The 23,540-nt window shown below is 38.5% G+C and overlaps 1 protein-coding gene across 4 annotated transcripts in view; it reads left to right on the forward strand.

Moving 5' to 3' along the window:
* atad2b (ATPase family AAA domain containing 2B) overlaps positions 1-21,833 on the forward strand; it is a 146,785-nt gene extending 124,952 nt beyond the window's left edge. For all 4 annotated transcript variants that reach the window (XM_055232040.1, XM_055232042.1, XM_055232043.1 and 1 more), the window contains exons 28-29: positions 5,430-5,558; positions 20,377-21,833. In XM_055232040.1, coding sequence (XP_055088015.1) covers positions 5,430-5,558; positions 20,377-20,418 — 171 coding nt within the window. In that variant the 3' untranslated portion in view covers positions 20,419-21,833. The remainder of the gene's footprint in view (positions 1-5,429; positions 5,559-20,376) is intronic.
* Positions 21,834-23,540: the final 1,707 nt, after the last annotated feature.

Genomic DNA, 23,540 nt, shown 5'->3' on the forward strand with positions numbered 1-23,540 from the left:
TGTATCATTAATAAAAAACATGTCCACTGATGTCCATGTTGGAAAACTGCGGTGGCCAAACGGAGCTGACAACAACAAAAAGCCATGTAGCTATAGATCGCTGCACATCACACTAGCGAGTAGCAGATTTTTTTTTCATTTGTAACCAAAATGACCACGCAATGCTGCTGAATCCTGTGTATCATCGATTAAGAAAATAAAATTGAAGACCGAAGTGCGTACATCACAGTGGGCGTGTCCCGATCGCAGTGAAAACGCCGATCGATCGTAATTATGGCGTCTTGAAAATAAGCCGTTAAAGATTGCTCAAACATTAACGACTCGCTCCAAATACAACTTTGAGAGGGGTAAATGAGAAAGAAACTACTACAACACGGTTAAACGCTCTGAAAGTCGATATTGCGTAATAGGTCTGCTTTAAAAGTTTGATGTTGTATTTATAAAGGTAACGTTGTTAAAAACGTCCTGCCGCTGTATGGAAATTTGGAACAATTCACCAGAGGCATGAGGGCCAACAAAAAATGAATGTGCCTTGTTTAAAAAGACCGATTCTGCTCTCTACTTAAAACAAAACAAAAAAAACTAGCAACTGTGCCCAATGAGCATAACTTTAACGTCAAGTCTTGATGGGAGGTAATACAAATTGCACAAATTGCCTTCACCGTAGATGTATCATTATGTTCTATATACTGTGCCTCAGGAGGAAACGAATGTGTCTTTTGGGCTTATTTTCATTATATAAGAAAGACGTTAGAAATAAGACGTCTACAATCAGATCACAAAAATATACAGAGACCTTATCTGAACTGCTCCGATTGTCTGGAGGTGACAGCGTGTGCCATAAGGGGGAGAATTATCTGGTTCGAAAGTGCACTTAAATCTCTAAACATCCTCAAAATGCACTCACACAATGGCAGTTAGCTAAAAGTGCTGTGGAATTTCTCTCCGTAATGACGCTAATAAAAACTACGCACGTCTTGTTAAAATTGCGAACTGTGATTTGCTCCATTTGGCTCCTCTCTGCTCTCAAACCTATGAAACCTGAGACCCTGTTGCCGCTCTACCACTGGGAGTAACTGTCCAGAAAGAACCCAATAAAATATTCAATAGGAAAAAGTACTGGCGCTAACTCAGATAGCCATTATCCATTCAGAATATTACCCGGGCTGCTAGCTTATGTATGCGCCTTTTATTTGGCTAGGGACTTTGCGTGATTAGATCGGTCAGGTGGAGTTTGGTGTCACCGGTTTATTACTGTGGACTCCTCTCTGTCTGCCTGATTGGATTATGGAGATGTGAATATTTGAAAAGTATTATCCACTTAATGTCATGTTTCCAGACTATTGAGTTTTGCGTGGCGTTAGTCCTAGACCTCAAGGTGGGTATAAATGGGAAATGGCTTAGAGTGATGTGAAGGTAAATGGGAAACGGTCACAAATATACAACGCTTTTCTACTTTCAAGGCACACAAAGCGCTTTACGTCAAGTGTGCGCAGACACTGGGGGGCGAAATGGGTTAAGTGTCTTGTTCAAGGACACAACAACAGCATAGCATTCATCTGTGGGAGCTGGAATCACACTCCCAATGATGTTTTATGTCGAGAGAGGGATTCGAACTGCCGACCTTCGGATCAGTGGAGAGAACTTTACCAACTGAGCTGCTGTCGCCCCATAGCATACATTAGCTAGTAGTACTTTAATATTTTAGTTTTTTAGAAAGATACTGTGAAGATCCCCGTGTTTTTTGTATTAAAATATGGATAGACAATATATCAATATCAATATCGTTGTATGTTGGGTATTGGTTGAAGAAGTACTCAATTTTGTTACTAAAATAAAAGTATATATACCAAAGCAAAAAATACTGAAGTAAAAGTATTAACGTGCCTGTTTAAAAAATGTACATAAAGAGTCAAAAGTACAAGTATTTTGTGCAAATTTTGAGATTTAATAAAGTGTCAGATGTAGTGATTTTGATAAAGATTTGGACTTTTTTTTCAACAGAAATTATGTATATTGTATATTTTTGTTTGCTCAATCTATGTTGCGTGTTAAAAATGAACTTCTCAGGTCAGCATGTCTCAAATAATAACAAAAGCAGCAATTTGATCTAAACGCAGGGTTTCTGGGAGCAACACAATGTACTTAAAGACAGAACATGAAGAGAAACCAACAAGGGAATAAATACAAGCAAATACACAAGTTTAATCTGTACAATAGTGGAGGAAGAAGTACTTAATGCTGTTATGTAAAAGTACAGATACCGGAGTAAAAAAGTAAAGATACAATTATCACATAAAAAATCAACTTTAGTTAAGGTTAAAAATGTACTTAAACAGTAAAAAGTAAAAGTATTTTGCTCAGATTTTGATTTAATAAAGCTTCAAATGTTGTGATTTTGATAGATTTGAGCTGAATTTTGAGCTGTTTTATATTTGTATATTTTTATTTGCTCAAACTACCAATGTAAAATTAAACCCTCAGACTTTTCAGCAGGTCTCAAACTATAACAAAAATACTTTTACTTTTCAGCCCTGTTCAAAAAAGTAGTGGAGTGAAAGTATAATGTATCCACGTCAAAATTTACTCAAGTAGAGATAGCTAAATCTTTTACTTAAGTACAGTACTTTAAAAAGTATGTTTTAAAAGTTGTATTCTACTTATCTGATTAATTATAATTTTTGCCCCGTTGAAGCGGCCGTACTTGGACATGACCCTGGCTGAATTATAAAAGTTTACGTTCATTTAAATGTTCCTGTTACTATAGTGAGAGATGGGTGATTCAGGAAAGCAGTGATATTTTCAAAAAGTGATTCTTCTGACAGCATCTACAGAAAAATGTCAAATAAACCCCTTTATGGCTTATCTTAAAGAAACAATATTTGAGTAAAGTTAATTAGATTTGCTTTTTCTTTGCGTTTGAATAAGACAGATGGCCGTTGGTTTGCTGTTGCGTTTATCTCCAAATTGTTCCTGAGGGACACAGGTGTAGAGTAAAAGTTTTTGATTGTTTTTGATAACTTTTACTTTATGAGAGTTGGATTTCCTGTCTGAGGAGTAAAAGTAGTACAGAAAGCAACTTAGTTAAAAAGCAAAGGGAACGTGATGGGTGGATTGGGTGGGTAGAGTAGTCAAAAACTGTACTTGAGTGACAATACTATTACTTAAAACCTCAGTATGGAACATTTTAGCCTAAAAATAGAGTAAAATACATGTTTTTTTCTGTTCTATTTTTGACTGTACTGAAGAACATGCATTTTTTTATTTTATTTTATAGTTTTTCTCTTTTTTTGGGGGGGTTGTATTGATTGAAAAACATGCGTCCTTACTCTGAGCGGGCTTGCATCTCCACAAACCTGACTTATTTGACCTCCCCCTGCTTGTTTTCATGGAAATGTTGGGTTTTTTTTTGTGGCTATAATCTTCCACATTATGGCATAAAATTTAACTATCTCCAAGGAAAATGTTATAAAGTACGGTTTTAACTTTCTATTTCCACGGAATCATACTGGTGACAAGCCACCTCCAAAAAGTTACATACTGCACCTTTAATGTAATAGAAAAGACAAAGTTTTGAAATAGTTATGAAGTGGAAAAGCGCTATATAAAAAAGTGACCATTTCCCATTTTGTTTATTTATTTACACTATCTTTTTTCATTTTATATTGCACCTTTTAAACGATTTTGCCCATAAATGCGATTATAAAGACAACTGTTTTCCCATTTAAATCAGACAGATGGAATATGGCTGTTTTGGGTTTTTTTCCTCGTGCCATTTTTCATATGCTCGTCATAATTATCTCTCCTCCACGTCGTCTGATTAGTGCCTTTGACAAATAACTTGTGTTTTATTAATGATGACACTACCAGCTTATATGCTTTTCTCGCATGGTCAGTATTTTCGTCACGCATACAAACGCATTTAATTTCTAATCACATTTCTCTGTTTGCTTCGATGCGGTCGATTGTGACTTTAATTACTGCACCTTTTGCTCTCCGTAGACTTTGCATCCCGATGAGCTGCTTATTTAAACTGACAAATAGCTAAACGAAAATACCAGGACTGGGTCAATTAAAAGGGCTTTTCGCTGTCCAGATTGTTTTAATTAAAGTAGCAGTGAAATGTAAACTTGCGTCTCGTTATGATTGGCCTTAATTAGCTGTCAGTGCGATCATAATTGCTTTTGAATCCGAGTGACCTCCAAAGGCTACATCTGCATTCAGTAACATGAGTGCGGTGCTTGTGTGACCAGTATTTCCCTCGCGCCTGTCAGCACCTATTTGTTTCAATAGACCTCCTATGTACGTACATTTATTCTATGAGTAATTAACAGTAAAGAAGTGAGACACCATTGTATAGTTCAGATATTATAAATTACTGATATAAAAATGTATGTTGCGACGTAAAACAGCTGAAGTATAAAATTATGTGTCTTGAATTAACATGGCTACGTGGTGAAATGTCTCAAAATTTCAGCTATAAACAGGAAGTTGACACCCATCCATCCATTTTCTTCAACTTATCTGGGGCCGTGTCGCGGGGGCAGCAGCCTAAGCACAGACTCCCAGACTTTGCACACCCCAGACACTTCCTCTAGCTCCTCTGGTGGGACCCCAAGGCGTTCCCAGGCCAGTCGAGAGACATAGTCCCTCCAATGTGTCTTGGGCTCCTCCTAGTGGGACATGCCCAGAACAGATGCCCGAGCCACCTCAGCTGGCTCCTCTCAATGTGGAGGAGCAGCAGTTCTACTCCAAGCTCCTTCTGCGTGACTGAGCTCTTCACTCGATCTCTAAGGGAGCGCCAAGCCATCCTGCGGAGGAAACTAATTTTGACCGCTTCTATCCCGATCTCATCCTTTCGGTCATTACCCAAACCTTATGACCATAGGTGAGAGTAGGAACATGGATCTAAACCCGGACTAAAACGGGGAGCATAGATGAGGGTAGGAACATAGATTGACCGCTAAATCAAGAACTTTACCACAACAGTCTTCTGTCAATCTCTCGCTCCATCCTTCCTTCCCTCGCTCATGAACAAAACCCACAGCTACTTGAACTCCTCCACTTGAAGATGACACCCATGACTAATATTACCTGAAATAATTATAGAACCAAGCCAAAAATAGTCACATTTTTATTAGGTCACTGTGCAACTTTTCTGGTGGAGGGCCTGCTTCATGCTTGTCTTCATCAAGATGTTGTTTAAAAGATATAGTTTGTTTTGAATTGGTAATTGTCATGGAAACGATCACTCTTAAACCTTTGGGTAAAATGCATTTGAACCGATAAATATTGTGGCTGGTATTTGTCCGTTTACAAAAGGGGAAATGGTGAATATATTTGTATGCATTTGTATTTGTGTATGCTTAGTATTATCAGAAAGTTGGTGTAATAAACTTAAATTAATAATATTTGTGTGTTTTTTGTAGGTCTTACTGGACTTGGTGGTAAAGAAGAGCCATGGCTTCAGTGTGGAGCAGTTGGAGCGGCTGTACTCGGTGCTCAGTCAGAGCATCTACCTGCATCGCCACGATTACGACAAGACACGGCTACTGGAGGTCAGACGCTCTATCCGTTTACAAATACATCTTAAGAACAGATATGGATTTAAACCAGATCCATAACAAGACTCTCCCAAAGCTAAACACGGCAACGCATTTTTTTGTAGAATCCTATGGTACAAAATGTAAAACGTCTTCAAACCACAACACAAACAGTACTCACCTTATTCCCGAAGTTGCCGTGGGCGCCGCCATCGTCATTTGGGTTGTATTATTTTGTACGGAGCTGCCGAGCTTGACAGTAAATAAGTTCTATAGGGACTACAGAGCCGTTTTAAAGCTTCCCAGAGAATCGGTGCAGTGTTGACTTGTTGTTGCACATAAACATTGAACATTTTGACACAAACCAACCGACTTTATATAATATTTCAGCGCCAAAACTTTTCCCAAACTCTTCACTGAAAGGAACAGGATTTCCACTTAAGCGGAAGTGCTACTACAGAGAGAGCGCGGTTTAATTGCATTTATGTAAAAAGTGGGCGGGGCAGAATAAGGTCAATATACTAGGGCAAAATCCAGGTCAAATTAGTGATGTGCAGATCAATACCTTTGACACAGAGGTATGAAACTATCAAAAATATCAATACTTTCTCAAAAATTGCCATCAGATGTAGTTATGGCTATTTAATTAGAATGAAGCTACCAATGCGCCATGGAGATTTACGTTAACATAGACTAGTTTCAATGCATTTTAATACAAAACTCACATATATATTACTTAAAAATCACAGGTATCTAATCTAAATAGGACTAAACCACGATCAAACTAGTTCTTAACAAGGATTACCCCAAAAACTGATAATTTAGAGTAAAAATATTGACTCTAAATTATGTACTAGACCAGCAGAAGAAACACTGGTATATGTAAATGGGCACATTTATATAGTGTTTTTCTTCCTTCAAGGCACTTAAAGCTCTTTACATCAAGGAGCCACTGGCACATTTGGTTGGTTGGTTAAGTATCTTGCCCTTAGACACGACGACAGCATTCATCTGTGGGAGCTGGAATCGCACTGCCAACCTGTGGGTCAATGGTGATTTTTATGAGGGATTTGAACCGCTAACCTTCGTATCAATGGACAAACACTCCACAGACTGACCTACTTTCACCTCAATGTGTTGCGTATTTGCTAAGAAGTATTTAAAGATGAGTTTAATTAGCTGAACACCAGTCTGTTCGACAGACCTGAAAGAGGTTTATAAGTGACATTACAAGGTCACTTTGTCTTGTTTACTTGATACATAATGCTTACGTAACGACAGAGGTCAGGCGCGCCGTGTTTATCATAATTATGCATATAGATGTATTCAAATGAGGCACCACTCAATTAAATGATGAACATCTACAACTAATTCTTCGCTCGGTTAAAATGTGTTTGTGTATTTTGGCGCCTATTTGTATTAATCTATGAATCGTTAATGAGTAAAAACAAAGACGAAATTTAAATAAAAACGAAATTTGTCTAATTATCCGAAGCTTGGCGGTTCAAATCCCGCTTTCGACGTAAACATTATTAGTCGACGGTGCATTTACAGCTCCCACGCATGAATGATTTCGTTATGTCCTTGGGCAAGACACTTATTTAACCCACCTCGCCCACAGCGTGAACGCACATTTGCGATTTCGTTGCTCGACATTTTGCCTGATGTGTGGTTGTAAGTTAAGCCCCTTACCTACTGCTCTGTATTCCCCTGTATCTAGAAGCTTCTGTCAGTTTGTCAGAGCAGGAGAGAGGGGGTAGGGGAGCGGTTGCCAGGTACGTCGGAGCAACCGGAAAAAATTCTGTAAGTTGGATGTCAAATGTTTTGGTCACATTTGAGATTATGTAGCTCTACATTCCTGCTCTATCCAGCCTGTTTTTAAGCCCCCTTACCCACTGGCCTCGTATTACCCTCTATCTAGAAGCTCCTGTCAGTTTGTCAGCGCAAAAGCCGGGGGTGTAGGAGACCGGTTGCCAGGTGCATCACTGCAACTAAGAAAAATACTACAAGTTGGATGTCACGTTTTTGGTCACATTTGAGATTTCGCAGCTCCACATTTCGCCCGATCCTGCCTTGTTGTGTAGTTGTATGCTAAGCCCCCCTACCTGTCCTGTATTACCCTGTATATAGAAGCTGCTGTCAGTTTGTCAGGGGTTGGAGAGGAGGAGGAGGAGGAGGAGGAGGAGGAGGAGGAGGAGAGGGGGCAGAGACAGAGAGGAGAGGGGCAGAAGCAGAGGGGAGCGGTTGCCAGGTGGTGCGGCTGGGCTACCCTTCATCCTGCCAGCCCAAATTGGAGATGCGAGAGGAGAAATGTCAGCTTGTCTGGCACGTGGTTTGTTTGCCTGTGTTTTTTTGTTCACACACAGAGGTTGGGTTCATGTGTCTTATGTGGACATTACATAGACTTGTGTTTGTTTTTTTGGGAGCGTAACTTCAACCAGATTTTGTACTTTTCAAATCTTAGTGTCTGAAAAGGTTTGAATCCCTACTTGACTTCAGGTTTGAAACTTTGGGGACTGTTACTTATGAATTAAAGATGGCACTGTGTGTGACATGTGACTTTTCTGGTGTCGGTCCATCAGGTGATCAATTTTAATGCCATATTATGAAACAATCCAGGCAAAACAGTAACTTCAAACTGCATATTTAACTTGATCCAGTCTTAAGTTGGCTTAGGTGGTAGAATCATAGTTCCAACCACTGCGTAATGCTGTTGTGCCTTTGAGCAAGACACGTCGCCCTTGACGCAGATTGGAAGCCACATCTCTCAGTCAGACCCAGGGCAGCTGTGGCCGGTGGTTTTAATAATGGCATGATGATGGGAGCAGATTACAGTTGTCCCTCGCTATATCGCAGTTCACGTTTTGCGGATTTTTTTTGGTGGAATTTTACATGCTTTTTTACATCGTCTGAACGTTCATTGTGTTCTGCGTCCTGATTGGCTGTTGGACTGTAGACCATTGTGTCCTGCGTCCTGATTGGCTGTTGGACTGTAGACCATTGTGTTCTGCGTCCTGATTGGCTGTTGGACTGTAGACCATTGTCCATCAGTCTCCTCCGTGCCGTGTCTCCTGTACAGTACAGATTGTTTTCAGACAAATTTACATAAACATTGGATCGCTGTACGTTTGTGATTTGTTTTCTCCCCGACAAAACCCACGTCGTCGATGAAACGTTCTGCACCGACAAAGGCGCCTACAAAGGTTTGAACTTTGAGAGAGTTTAAACGAGAGAGAAATGTGAGAAAATGTTAATGCCTGTGTGAGGAAAGTGTATAAAGTGTGTGGTGAGGAGTTTTACAGCCTTTAAACTTAAATAACTGTAAAAAATAAAGCTGATATTTCGCGGATTATTTTTTAGAACATAACCCCCGCTGTAAACAAGTTACCACTGTGTTGCTACTGTATTGCTTATTTTTGTTATAATTTTGCAAGTTCAAGGTCACAAATGGAAATAGGTCATCCTCTGTGAATATTGCTCATAAAAGTACGACATAATCAACAGGGAAGACTTGCTGTTACCCCCCGTCTGGCAGTATGGCATCATCACAATCTGCAAAACACCAACACAGTTTCCTGTTGATAGGTGCCATTTTGAGGACTTTTCACTCATCAAAAGACGCAATATTTTGTTTTGATTTGTTAATTGCCACGGCAACGGAGGCTACACGTACGCAAACTCGTATTAAGTGCGACCGAGCAACGAGCAAGTCATCCCAACGCCCCGAGAGAAAGACACAAGGCTCCGACACAACTCCATTCATTTACTGTAACTGTGTGCGGTGCTGTTTGTTGTTGACATGTGAATGAAATATAGCGCGCGTCTACATTTGTCTCCCTGTACTCGGACAGCCCTCCTCTTGGGCTCGCCGCGCTTCAGTCATCCAGAAGAGCTGACCTTTAGAGATGGAGAGGACTGGAGCCTGCTTCCAGCTAAAGCCACAGGGACCTTAGACAATAACACAACAGCTACAAATTGACCTTCAGATCGCCCCAGAATTATTATTACGTTTTGTCCGTCACAGAAAACCATTAAAGATTTTCCACCAGTCTTTGACCTTTAACCACCGCCCGCGTCGCACCAACGGTAAATCGTGTTTAGCTGTGTTTATGCAGTCCAACATGCAGCGTCGTGGGTCCAAGTTATAATTGCTCGGGTCATTATATAGTTTGTAATAATGATGATGTCTTGATGTATGTATATGGCACATCTGAGAATATTCAAAGCGCTTTACGTTGTTGGCCAAGAAGTACCTTGCAGTAACAGTATGTCTCACTGTTCAGAGCTAGGTTTGAACTGGCAAACTTTGGGTTATGTGGCAAAAACTATACCACTAAGCCACTGCCACCCCATGAACCACAACATACAACATATTGATGCTAATTGCTACCTCTAATATGATATAATGACCACCTAATGCTAATCTGGCTACATAGAAAGTCTCCCAATAACTGTAAGCTCAGAGTTAAAGGTGTATTATGTAACTTTTCTAGTAGCTGCTTGTTTCTATGCATGTCCTGGAACGTTCCACATGCAGTATGGCAAGTTACGGTTCAGTTTTATGGAGAAGTGAGCCCGTTTCTAAGGTATTTTGAGCAATAAAAACAAACTAATGTATTTATTTTTATGTGAGATAGGTGCGTTTAAAGCAGTACTGCGGGAAATTCCAGGCTGCCTTGACTTTTTGGAGCTTGAAACCATGTTATAGTCGTTTCCCCTCACCTTTTACCCTCTCGGAGTTGTATTTGGAGTGATTTGTCCATGTTTGAGCCGTCTTTATTTACATATTTTCAAGACGTCATTTTGCTGATCAGCCTTGATTTTCACCGCCCATGGTTCTGTACCTACTTTGTTCTTCAATTAAACTTTTTTTAATCAATAATACGCAAAGGATTCTGCAGTTTCTTGTAGTAATTTTGGTACAAATGGGAAAAAAAAAACTTGCTACTCGCTAGTGTAATGTGCAGCCATCCATTGTTGCGATGTTTACGGCGACGTCATCTCCCGTTTAAAGTCGTTTTAAATTAATATTGCGACTTTAAAATGTGTAAATTATAACATGATGATCCTCAGGTGTCGTAGATTATAACTGCTTTAATAGTTCACCCACAATTGCATCAGTTCTTTATAAAATTCACACAGATATTACTAATGATAAACTTATAAACTACAACATTTTGGCCTGATCCTGTTGATCTCAATTTGCTTTTCGCTTGTACCACATTACACTTAAAATAAGCTGCTAAACTGGCTTTGGTCTCTGCCCGCTACAATTAAATGGAAACGGCTCTTTCAAGGCCGCCTTTGAAAGCAGTTTGTATAAATGTTGAACCAGTGTATGGAGAGGATCAGATCACAGGGCTGGCAGTGCAGTCCTGTCTACACCGTAAATGAATCGAGCCACGGCTTTTATCCTCCCGGGTCGCGGTTGTCAGGAAGTCGTGAAATACTGCTTTTCTTTGAGACACAATAAAGCAAGATTGTTCGCTCCCTCGCTTTTTTTTTTTCATTCACGCGAAAAAACCCAGTGTTATTTTGCCCTTATAACCTCTGCATTCAAATTCAGAGCGAATACCAGATAGAGCTAATTAGTTTCAGTTAAAAGAGGAAATCAGTGCGTAAGGGAACACAGTTTGAAGTGATTGTGGCCGCAAAGGTAATTTAAAATATTTTTGACAGGCAAAATGACTCTAATTAGAGCTGCTAACCTGATGTTTTTCTAGTCTTTTCAGTGCTCCTTTCTGGCAATTTAGCTTTTATATCCCGAGTTTTTGCTTTTTTCCAACTCCCCCCTCCAAAAAAAAAACAAAACTCTTAAAATTCATCTTGTCAGGCTGCTGCTGTTGTGTTTGTGCCGGAGGTGCAGCCTTTTCTCTGGGGTTAGTGATGATTAGCCTCCGGTGTACACTGACGCAAGCTTTATCATGTCATTATGTGCATGGAAAATACATGTACACTGCAAGCAAAGGGGCGGTGGAGTGTCTTGCCCAAGGACACAATAACAGTATGCACTATAACCGTGTTCTACCACAGAGTTACTGTTAATATGAATAGTAGAGCTATGATGAGTATTTATTAGCTCACTATTTGGTGTTTTGTACATGTTTTTAAAGCTACAGTATGTCACTTTTTCCCTAACCCCCCCCCCCAATTTTTTCTTTTTTATATTGTACATGTTTTTAAAGCTGCAGTATATAACTTTTTGCCTACCACCCCCCAAAAATTGACATATTTTTCATTTTTCTATTATACATAAAATAAAGCTACAGTATGTAACTTTTTTGCATACCCCCCTCCAAAAAATTTACTTTTTTCTCTTGTACTAGTTTTTAAACCTACTGTGTGTAACTTTTTTGCATTTTTCTGTTTTTCTGTTAGACATGTTTTTAAAGGTACATTATGTAACTTTTTTGCCCACCCCCCTTTCTTTTTTCTATTGTACATGATGTTTTTAAAGCTACAGTATGCAACTTTTTCTGCATACTCTCCCTCAAAAAATGTAGCATGTTAATTAATTTTGGTTGTTTTTAATGTACCGTAACCTCATACAAAAACAAAATGTGTCCAGAGTATGATTTTAAGTTTGTATTTCCATGGAAACATACGGGTGTCATGCTGCCTCGTGAAAGTTACATACTGTTCCCTGAAGTTAAGTTCACCATTATGATCCTTAAAATACTGTTACTGTAGTTACTTATGGGAAGAAAGATCCAATTGAAATCAGTTTTTAAAGGACTCATATTGTGCGATTTTTTTTTTATTTTTTTTTTTATGTGTTACAATGTTGTGTGAATGAAACAAAACACAACTCCAGGTACGTTTGTGACGAGGAAACATGTTTAACACACAAACTCTCAAACTGAAAACAGTCTGTTCCACCTTGTGATGTCATGTGATAATACAGGACATTCTCCACTGTGTTTTTAAACTTCACACACCTTCACTAGAATCATTTGGATAATTTCTGCCCTGGAATTGCCAATCTCTACTAAACCAAATGTAAAATGCAGCTGTTAATTTAAACTACCACGTCATGACATCACAAGGTGGAACAGACTAATAATAAAGTGTTACTCAGACATGTGTGAATGAAACAAAACAGAAAGTCCAGGCGTGTTTTTGAGGAGGTAACAGTATTATAAAATGGTTTAAAGTTCACAAGAGTCCATTTTGCGTGATATAGGAGGCCGTATAGACCTATCATTTATTTTTGTGATTAAAGTTTAAAAGCCTCTGTAGATCAGATGAACGTCTCTGCTCCATCCTTCCACAGTTCAAAATCTAATTAGTTGCTTTTTTGATTAACTGTTTCTTCAATCAATTCCAAAAGTGGTGTAAAGTGCGTATGGCAGGTTTTTATGTTTTTTCTAATTTTGACTTAATTTGGTGGGATAATAACAACTGTTGTAAATATAAATTAGTGTTACACCAAACAAGAAGCAATTTTTTGAAGAAAAGTAGAAAAATGTTTAAAATTGCAGAAAGTACAGTTCTAAAACATATTGATGATGACACTAGGGAGAATTATGTCCAAAGTTAGGCAGAATTTACAGGTAGTGTTAAGTGTAATCTCTGTAAAAAATCCAAAGTTAAAGGTCTACTGTGTAACTGTGTCGCGTTAAAGTTGAGTTACAGTTCAGTTTTATGGTGAAGCGAGCCCTTTTTTTCCAAGGGATCTGCTCAGGAATGGGGCTTTCAAACATCATTTAACTCCATCCTCAGACTTGAACCAAAACAAGGAAAACAATAGTGCTAGCCAGTATGCTAATAGGTGGGAGAGCAGCCATTAGGGGCCTGAATGATTATTCAAAATATGACCCAGACACAGTATACACTTACGCTTAGTTGCAGGGTGGTTAGCTCCTCCCTTCAGACAGATATAAGGCAGTGTCCAGCAGTCGTCTGACCAGAAATGAAAAAGCAGCTTGGATGAGCAACGAAACGTCTTCACTGAAACATCTTTTTATCCCGTTGGCGCAATTGAAACTTTCTTTTACTATGGATCACACCTGGAATGACTAAGAAATTACACAGACAAGGTGCTTTTGAGCTATAAAAACAATCTAATGTCTTTATTTTACATGCAGGGTAGCTATGTGTAAAGCAGTACTGTGAAATATTCCAGGCTACACAATAATATCTGACAGTTGCACCTAACATTTCATCAAAAAAGTACACGTTTAATAGTTCATCAAGTAGAAATACATGTTGAGAATTACAGAAAGTAGAGTTATAAATGAGTAGTATTCATGTCTTTAAATGACAGTTTAAACATGTTCATAAAGTTGGAATTAACCTCACTTTGTCCTTCCAAAATCCCACTGATCTCACAGCCCTGTGGTGAACCCTTGTTGGTAAATATAAAACTTTTGAACTATATAGAGCAGTCAGTAGCGATTACCCAAAACAAACTCGTTTATTTCTATATATCCCCATGTACAATACAGTCTGTGTGTTTTATAATGCATGATGTAAAGCTTGTTAAGTCTCTCAGGTGTTTCTATAGCCTTCAGTGTTCCCACGGTAACAATGTGCAAAAAGGTCCACAAGCTGATGTATTGAAGATCACAGAAAAACCATCACGACGCAGAGCAGTTATTTATGTGGGAGCAGTGTGTGGAGAACCCAGGCTCTACCGCAGTGTTCAAGGCTGCTTCATGTTACATAAAATCGTATTTTTTGAGCTTTTAACCAGGTTTTATTGTCATTTCCTCGTCAAAAACATACCTGGAGTTGCATTTTGTTTCATTCGCACTTGTTTTATTAATCCATTAATCCAACACCTCTTCTCTGAGCACTCAAAAATGCTCAGTTTGTAATTTTACCTGAATTGTTGCGTCACAGGTAGAACTCCAGACTTGTTTTGTGCAGTTTTTAAGCCGTCACCGTACTCATTGAAGTCTCAAATTGCGTTCACGACGAAGGCACAGCTCTATTAGCGTAGTATACGTGTTAATTTATTTCATTGTTGTTCATTCCCGTTGCTGACAGCAGAGGGAGCTCCAACGTCTAAATACTTCTTTGGAAACTGGAGGTGTTTGTTTTCCAAATGCAGATGTTATTTTAAATTAGAAAATATGAAAAGCTTATCCCAAAGTGACTGAAAACTCGTCTAAAAGTGAAGTAGAAGTAGATTACGTAACGTGTGTACTTTTAAAACCATTATGTCACAAAGCATCCAAAGAGTTGAAGCTTTCAGGCGCTTTTCAAAATTAGTCATGTTTTTATTCACCTACACCTCGACGCTTTGTGTATTTTTTTTATTTTTTTTTAACAGCTACTGACCTGGTGCTATTACCTGTGGGCGCATGCTAACGTGCTAAGTGCCTAATTGAAGCTGTAATGGAGACGGTGAAGTTTGTGCCAATTGTAGTGTCAGATGCAGCTTGTGACCTTAAAATGCTGAGTGCTGCTGGTAGAAAATGGAGCTGAATCAACCAAAATACAAACAGGCGATGACAGGAAACCATTATAACGTGTTTAAAGGCTCATAAAAGATGACTATTTTTAAATACCTAATGTGTCCTTTGTGTATTTAAAGGTGGATTATGTAACACCACATTTTGTCTCCATGGGGATCTTGTTGCTTTATCTGGAATGTGGGTAGTTGGCGGTTCAAATCTTGACTTAAATATCATTGGTTGAGGGGTCAAATCCACCGACGCGCACAGGTTGGCGGTGCGATTCCAGCTCCCACACATGAATGCTGCTGTTGTGTCCTTGGGCAAGACGCTTAACCCGCCTGTAAAGTGCGTTTGAGTGCCTTGAAAGTGGAAAAGCGCAATATAAAAATGAGACCAGTCCAGTTAAACATTCATAGCTCACGTATTCAATCACATGTATTTCAATTTCTAGAAAAAATCTGGAAAAATGTGGATTTTTACCGAAGAAGAAATTCTATTGGCTAAAAAAACGCAGCTTTTGTAGTTTAAATTCGCTGTATCTGATGTTTTTTTTACCTTAAAAAACTTGAAAAACAGTTTAATTTTAACGTGATCCAAAATTAAACTAACTTACCTTATGAATTCTAAGCCTCCTAATTATTCACCACAATGAGTTTATAAGCACTTTTCACAACTCGGAGGCCAGAGTGGAGCTTTGTCGTCACGCTAAGGCAAAAAATAAATAAATTACCATGCTAACACACACTTCCTAATACAGCCAGAACCGTAAACTTTGCAAAGACAAGTGCTGGTGTCATATAATGTTTGAATTGGCGTGGTTGACGGGCGGATTAACCAATCAGAGAGATGCAGGGTCCATTTGTGTAAAAAAAAAACAAAAAAAACATGGCTGCTCACATGAAAAAAACAAAGTAGAAGGGAGTTGCAGGTCAGGTAGTGATTATCTGACAACAAAATGCTAATGCTAAGTGCTTCTAATTTGATGCAGACTTATTTTGACCTTAAGAGCTGCTTATACAATCTCTCTGTACTGGGGTAAGACACATTTTGCTCAAATAGGCAAATCAGGTGCAGGGCTTTTAATTGTGACCATTTAAAATGACTAATTTGCAGCAAAATATTATAATAGTTTCTTCTTTCAGTGTGTGCAGAATCCTGTAAACCAATTACTGAAGTGGTAAAATCAGACTGTTCAGTTCTTTTGAGACTTGTGCAAATGGTGGTAAACTAAAAGAACTTTGAGAAAAAAAAAAAAAAGGATTCAAATTGGCTTAATAACACGCGCTCTATCATCACAAGAAACCATTAAATTTCAGATTCGCAAACTGCAATAAAACCAAATTTGTAGAAAACTAGTCCACCACTAACTCCAGTTTCACAAAAAGTATATTTGGTAAACACATTCTGCAGTTTTATTAAAATGTTCTGAAATTATGTACTGAAACATGGAAAAAAGCTACACAGTGTAACTTTTATTATGTCTGTTTACCTGCTTGTCTCCATGGAGATGTTATTGCTTTAGTTAGAATGTTCCACAGTACTTATCAATCCTGCATTTATTAAATTACAAGTGTTTTTACCACTGAAGAAATACCTTGTAAAGCGTCACCGCTCCACAGATCTGACCTATAACTTGACCACTTATCTCCATGAAGATAGATAATGCGATACTGTGGGACATTTCAAGCAAAGCAGGTGGTGCGCCCTCTGTCAGAAAAGTTACATAGTGCCACCGCTGAATGGTCAAAAGTCCTCAAAATGGCGGCTTTAAACATGAAGCTAAACCCAACGCTTTGTTTTAAATTGTCACGCACAGGAACATTTAGTTTATTGCGCTTTTATCTGAAACCTTTCTCGTAATTCGGTGAACCCATTCAGTTGTTTTAATTTTAAATATATTATAAATTATTGAAAGTTTATTCATAATTAAAAACGCAGCATTACTATCTCTCGCTTCTTTTACTCATTGTGTCTAATTAGTAATAGTAAATTGCTTGTTTTCCAGTTTTTATATTACTAATTCTCCCAAAATAATGGCTGCACTAATGATGAAGCCAATTACAGGGGACAGTTTAAAAGTTTTCATTACAATTTTGAAGTTAAAGTATTAAAATATGTTAAACATTTATGTAAAGATGTTGACAGATTGACGTAATAAGTGCCACTCTTCATCTGGACGGACACATGACGATGATTGAGCTCTGAAACTTAATGTGACGTTTAATTGACAAGACTTGGATTTTAATCAAACTTTTCTAAAAAAACGTTTGTATATTGCATTGTAGGATGTGATAAAAGGCCTGATATTTGCTGCTGTAACCTTTATTGATGGGAGTCTGTGGTTCAATCCCTGTTTCTTTTGTGTCGTCAAGAAAGACTTCAATCTCCAAGGCTCCGCCACGAGACTCGTCTAATTGAGAATGTTGTTGCTTTGATTAAATAAGCGTGGAATTAATGGAACTATCGCTGTCAGCGCTTAAAAACTCAAGAAAAAAACATAAAAACTGATCTAAAAGTGTTCTCCAAGGAGTCGAGCGTTCACTAGTCTTCAACAAAAAAGTAACAGTGACCATCTTTACAATCGCAACTGAACCTGTGTATTCAGAGTCTTAACCTGCAGATCGACACATACAAGTTTGTCTAATTCTCAGTAAATAGACAGGCCTCATGTGAAAGAACCTCAGAACCTCCAGAATTCACTCACTGAGCTCCAGAGGCTGCACTAGCACTGATTAATTGGCTGCAGATAGGCCTGTCATGATAACAAACTTTAGGTTTATCACTAAAACAACAAATTTAAATGTACTATTTGGTTAAAAAATATATGCTTCAATAAATAAAAAAAAGTTTGAGTTGTGTTCACTGACAATGCCAATAAAAGTCTTGATTCTGATGATAGAAGTTCATAACTCAATCTTCAGCTCAAATCTCATCCAATATCAGAAAATGAACCAAAAACCTCCCATTAGTGCAAAGAAAAAGCCCCTTTGATAAATATTAACCCACAAAAATGATCGTTCAATGCTTTGAATGATACGTCGATATAGTATTTATCATGACAGACCCAGCTGCAGATGTTGGAGTTCAGGTGTAGTGAGGATTCAGCTCAGAGTTTAAACCAACTGGATTTCAGCATTAAAACTGGCAACCCAAATGGGAGACTCATGTGAGGCTCGTTCTTTTCTGTTTCGATAATCGTCTTGAACCAAAACACCAAATTATAACAAACAGCTTGACCATCACCCCCAATGTTTTTGTAATTAAGAATAAATCAGCGTTAGAATTGTTATGAGCTATATTTGATTTTGAGCATGTTTACCTTGTATGTGGGGGCAAAGGTCATCCGTTTAAAATTTAAAATCTTAATCATACATGCTGTCCCTTTTAAAAATGTCTAAATTAAATACATTTCTTAAAACATTCCATTTAAAGTTGCTTGTTATAACCACACTAGGGCTGTCAGTGGTATCCAAAATCAGATACTAATCGATATTAAAACTAGTATTGAAGCTAGATACTCATTTGAGCAGGTATCAATACTAAAATGAACCTTTCCTGAATATCTTTAGAATGATTTTTGAGCTGTACTAGAACAAATATAAGACACCCATGGACCACTATGAATCTACTGGACGACTGAGGGATTACACAGATATAAGGACGTTTAAGGTGGAAAATCACATTCTGTTGTCTAAAAGTGTTTTTATTATCATTGTAGTATCAAGTCTGTCCCTTAATATCGAAAAAGAATTTGAAATGTTAGTATCGTGACACTAGACCAGACCGAAGCGACCGTCTGTCTCTGTATGGGTAGTTAAATCTCTTTTCACTTCCCCGGTTCTTGTGTTACTGGTGACTCTAACGCAGCCGCTCAGACGAGTACACAAACACAGTAGCTGCTTCTCAAAGGCATTTATCACTCTTTACCTCCTCCTTCCATGCTCCCCTCATCCATCTCTCCTCTGTCTCTCCTTCGGCAGCCCCGCTCACGTTTACTCAGTGTCAAATGCCGCTGTTTTCGCACTGGGAATCTCATCCTTCCTTCTTTCCTCTTTATTTCCCTCCATTTATCACTCCGTTCTAAGCTGTTGTTTGCTGCGGAGTGATATTAAAATGTTATTGCACGGGTGCGAGTTGCTACGTCGACGTTTCCGAGGCTAATCAGGGAGTATTTATGAAGCTCACAGAATAAAATGCAATTCATCTCAGGTGTAAGAACTGTAATTAAATGAACACTACAGCAAATGTAATTAATTAAATGTAATTATTTTCTCTATTGTGGGTTCAATGTTTGTTTTCATACTGTCTGGCAAATACAAGACAAACAAATTAGAACAATACTGAAAGAAATGTTGAAAAATAACCTGGAAAAAAGGTGTACAGGGTAAGCTTTATTGTGGCGGTCTCTATGGAGATGTTATTGCTTTGACTGGAATCAGGGCCGGCCCTAGTCTTCGGGGGGCCCTAAGCAGAATTTGCCGTCGGGGCCCTCGCTACTTGAGCACCACGTATTCATATTTGACCAAAGTAAGACATCATTTCAACCAGTCGTAAAAAGGCTGAAAATTCTAGAGGTTCACAACAGCAACAGCAACAGCCACAAGTATAACAGTATATAACAGTAGAAAAACAGTATATAACAGTAGAAAATGGTATGTAACAGTAGAAAAACATTAGGAAGGGGGGTCTGGGGGTCCGCACCCAGAGAAATCTTTAAATTCTAGACTTTTTTTAAATTTATTTCTGGTGCATTTTAATGTTCCATTTGGCTACAGTGGACTTACATTAATCAATTCTTTGCTATAAAACGCTCTTTAGGATAGAGTAGCCAAAAGATGTATTAAATTACAGGTGTTTTTACTGCCAAAGAAATACCTTGTTCTGAGTTTGGAGTCACCTCTCCACAGAGCTGACCTGTAACTTGACCACTTACCTCCAGATAGATGGGAACATGGGTAATGCCATACTGTGGTACATTCCCGGCAAAGCTGGTGAAGTACTCTCTCAAAAATTACATAGTGCCACCTCTGAATGGTGAAAAGTCCTCAAAATGGCTGCTTTAAACAGGAAGCTGAAACCCAACACTTTGGAACATTTAATTTATTGCAATTAACTCTGAAATATCTATTCTTTTCACAATGCAATTTCATGATCCAATGTTTGTTTTTTTCTTTTTGTCTTGGAACATGGATATGAAAAAAATAGCACTGTGGCAGAAATTAGTAATACAAAACAAACCTTTTTAAGGGTCAAAAGTCCTCAAAATGGCACCTTTTAAACAGGAAGCTTAAACCCATGAACCAAATTGTCTGTTTTTAATTAACAGGCATGGGAACATTTAATTAAATACAAAAATAAATAATGAAACCAGTATTCTTTTCCCAATAAATATTTATAACCTCATTTTTTCCCTTCTTTTTGTCTTGCAGGACATGGAATCCCGAATCCAGTATTTTGATACATTCCTGTGACAGACTTTGGATCAGGGGAAGCTTGGGACCACGCCTCATACTCCCAAAAACATCAGCTGCCTCCTCTGGTTTCCATGACAACAAGGCAAATCTCAACAAGAAGAGACATTTTAACGGTGCTAGCTATCGTCTCAGGAACTTAGCCAGACCACACTCTACGCTACCATACGAAACAACAAAACCAAACTCCTAATGGTTCCTACGGATGGTTCCTCGCAATGCTTCACCCCTGGTGCTTAAACGGGTGCTAACTTTCTTACTCCATGCTGCTCTTGGGACTACTATGAAGACAAAAAAAACTAAAATTCAAAGGCGTATTACGTAACTTTTCTGGCGTTCGGTCTATCACTTGCTTGGAGATGTTACCGCTTTGCCTGGAATGTTCCAAAGTATGGCATTTATTGTATTTATCTTGTATGTTTTCAAGTACGAATGTTTTAATTGCGCAAAAGAACCTTCGAAAACATGCATTCTTACTGCGAGCGGGATTGCCTCTCCACAGATCTGACCTGTAACTTGATGGTGTCGCCTCCTCGTTTCCACTGAGATAAGTTTAAAGGCTGTTAAAATTGAAAAAATACATCTTATAACAGACGCAAAATAATCTCAACCACTCAAATAATCATTGGTTGCAGCCCTAATACATTTAATGCCATACTGTGAAACATTCTAACATCTCCACGGAGACGAGCACGTGGTTGACCCATAGACTTTACATATAAATGGACATAGCTAACCCGCTAGCTGCCGCGTTTGACCTAGGAAATTAGCACGAGCACGTTGCTAAACCAGCGTCGCGTTACCTTCAAAAGCCTCGCTCCCGATTGGCTCTTTGGTTGCTATGATACACGGGGTCGGAAATCCAAATATGGAGCCGTGAAGCCCGTATAACTGCTGGTTTCGATGAGTTTCGTTTACTTGAAGCCGAACGCTACGGGCGACGTCGCACTCACTTAGTCCGCGTCTTTATACGAGTCTACGGATCTACGGGTTGACCCTTCGCCAGAAAAGTTCCGCAGTGCACCTTTTTAAACTAGCATTAAACCAACAGACCGAGTGAAGATGTCATATCAGCTGCTCATGAAACATCTCTTTTTATGTGCGATCCATGTATTGTAAAGTTCACAAATGGTGCATCGAAAACCACTCAGATCCTCACCAGCAGAACCTATGGGCACAGATAAAACTACAAAAAAAAAAAACTACAGTAGAAACGGAAAAAAATCTCACTTTTAGGCCAATTTCAACGTTTTTTAAAATAGTAGTAGCTGGAATTTCTACTCACCCAGGGCTAGAGTTGATAAGGTTTAGACAAATGGGTGTGGCTTAGAAGATGGAGGGAGGTGGTTTCTTAAAGGGATAGTCCGGGATTTTGTGAAGTAAATGACGAAATTTGGTGAAGTAGACAAGAGCAAACCAGCAAATTTAAGATATTTTATGATGAGAACCAGCTAGCATGAGCGTTTTAGCAATTTATAAATCAAAAATCATTATTACCAGTTGATTTTCAGTTCCTCTTCAGTATAAATCTATCAAGAATCGATTTTGAAGCTGGAAAAATAAGGTTTATAAGCACGTCAAACTACATATATTTACTGCAACTCATCTTCCCATAAAAGTATCGTTAAAAATATATAAATGCATCAAGAAAATATGGAAAATTAATTATACCATATTCACCAATTGAATGAAATTATAAGTCGTCATGATATTTTTAAACAATTTTAAACATTTCCAAATTTCAGGCTTTAAAATATCACTGTGTTTAACTTTACAACGCTGCGTCGCTTCACCGTCTTTACAAAATCCCGGACTACGCCTTTAAATTTTGCAGTAACCTGTTGTACAAAGACTTCTGGGAGCGAGCGTAGATATAGAAGGGGCTATAGTGAATTAGCCTAGCAGATGGCGCGCCCTGGACAGCTAGCGTAGCGCTCTCCACTCACGGTATGAATGTTGTCCCTTCGCTCAAGCTGAGATTCTCATCCACACCCCACAGAGGAACTGGAAGCAGTACAAATTGGAACGAAGTAGTTTGCACTGCCTAGTGTGTGCCTTATTTTTACAAAAACCTCAAATGAAAATTATTCAAATAGTACACATTTTATTTAGAAATTAGTTACTATGACAACGGACAGGCTCTGCAATGAACTACGAGGGTCATCAAGCGAAACATATTTATTAAAAAAACTAGGTATACGTAATTATTTGGGGTCCGCGTGGCTATTTTTAGAAGTAAAAACGCTTAAGGATACGCTGTGTAACTTTTCCGTTTCGAGATCTGCCGTCTGCTCGTTGCCATGGCGACATATTTGCTTTGCCGGGAATGTCCCACAGGATGGCGTTTCTTCAGTTACAGGTCATTTCTTTGGGTCGGAAACGCCTTTAAAAACATCCTTCCTCACTGTGAGCGGGCTTGCTTCTCCGCAGATCTAACCCGTAACTTGTCTTAACGCCATACGGTGGGATATTCCAAGCAAAGCAATAAAATTTGTGCTCACCTCTATGGAAAAGTTACACGGTATACCTTTTAAAATCTGACAGTTTCACTTTAAAAATCAGTTTCTACTTTGTCTCTTGTTACATTCATGTTTTGTTTTTGTTTTTTAATCCAGTTTTCATATGCAAAAATAATCACGTGAGTTCTCATGCCAAGTATTTTTTTGACAACTACTGTTTTCAAGGTGCTCAAAAACCGTTGTATTATGTTTTGGTCTGAGTTTGTGCTTTTTTTTAGTTTCATTTCACGTTCATTTGCGTTCGAACAAGGCCATTCTAGGCAGTGCCCGTCGCGTTACGTGTTTGTTCACTCAGCATTACGATGAGTTTCACTGTAGTAAGTTGAAGCTTTATACGACAAAATGGCGGCATTGTTTATTTGGTAAAAATGCCCTTTTTTTTTTTTTTTTTGGACACGGAAAAACTGATTTTTTTCCCCAAATGTGGTGCATATTTTATCTTTTTGGAGGTGGAATAATTAACAAACCATATGCAAAAGGATAATAGCAGGTTGGCACTTTGGATTACAGCGGAAACGACTTAGCCAACGCTACCTCAACCGATCTCAACTTGACGACAACTTTTCTCAAATACTGTTGGTCAATCTATATATCTACTACTAC

The sequence above is a fragment of the Periophthalmus magnuspinnatus genome, chromosome 24 (genome assembly GCF_009829125.3).
Source record: "Periophthalmus magnuspinnatus isolate fPerMag1 chromosome 24, fPerMag1.2.pri, whole genome shotgun sequence".
NCBI classification, from domain to species: domain Eukaryota; kingdom Metazoa; phylum Chordata; class Actinopteri; order Gobiiformes; family Gobiidae; genus Periophthalmus; species Periophthalmus magnuspinnatus.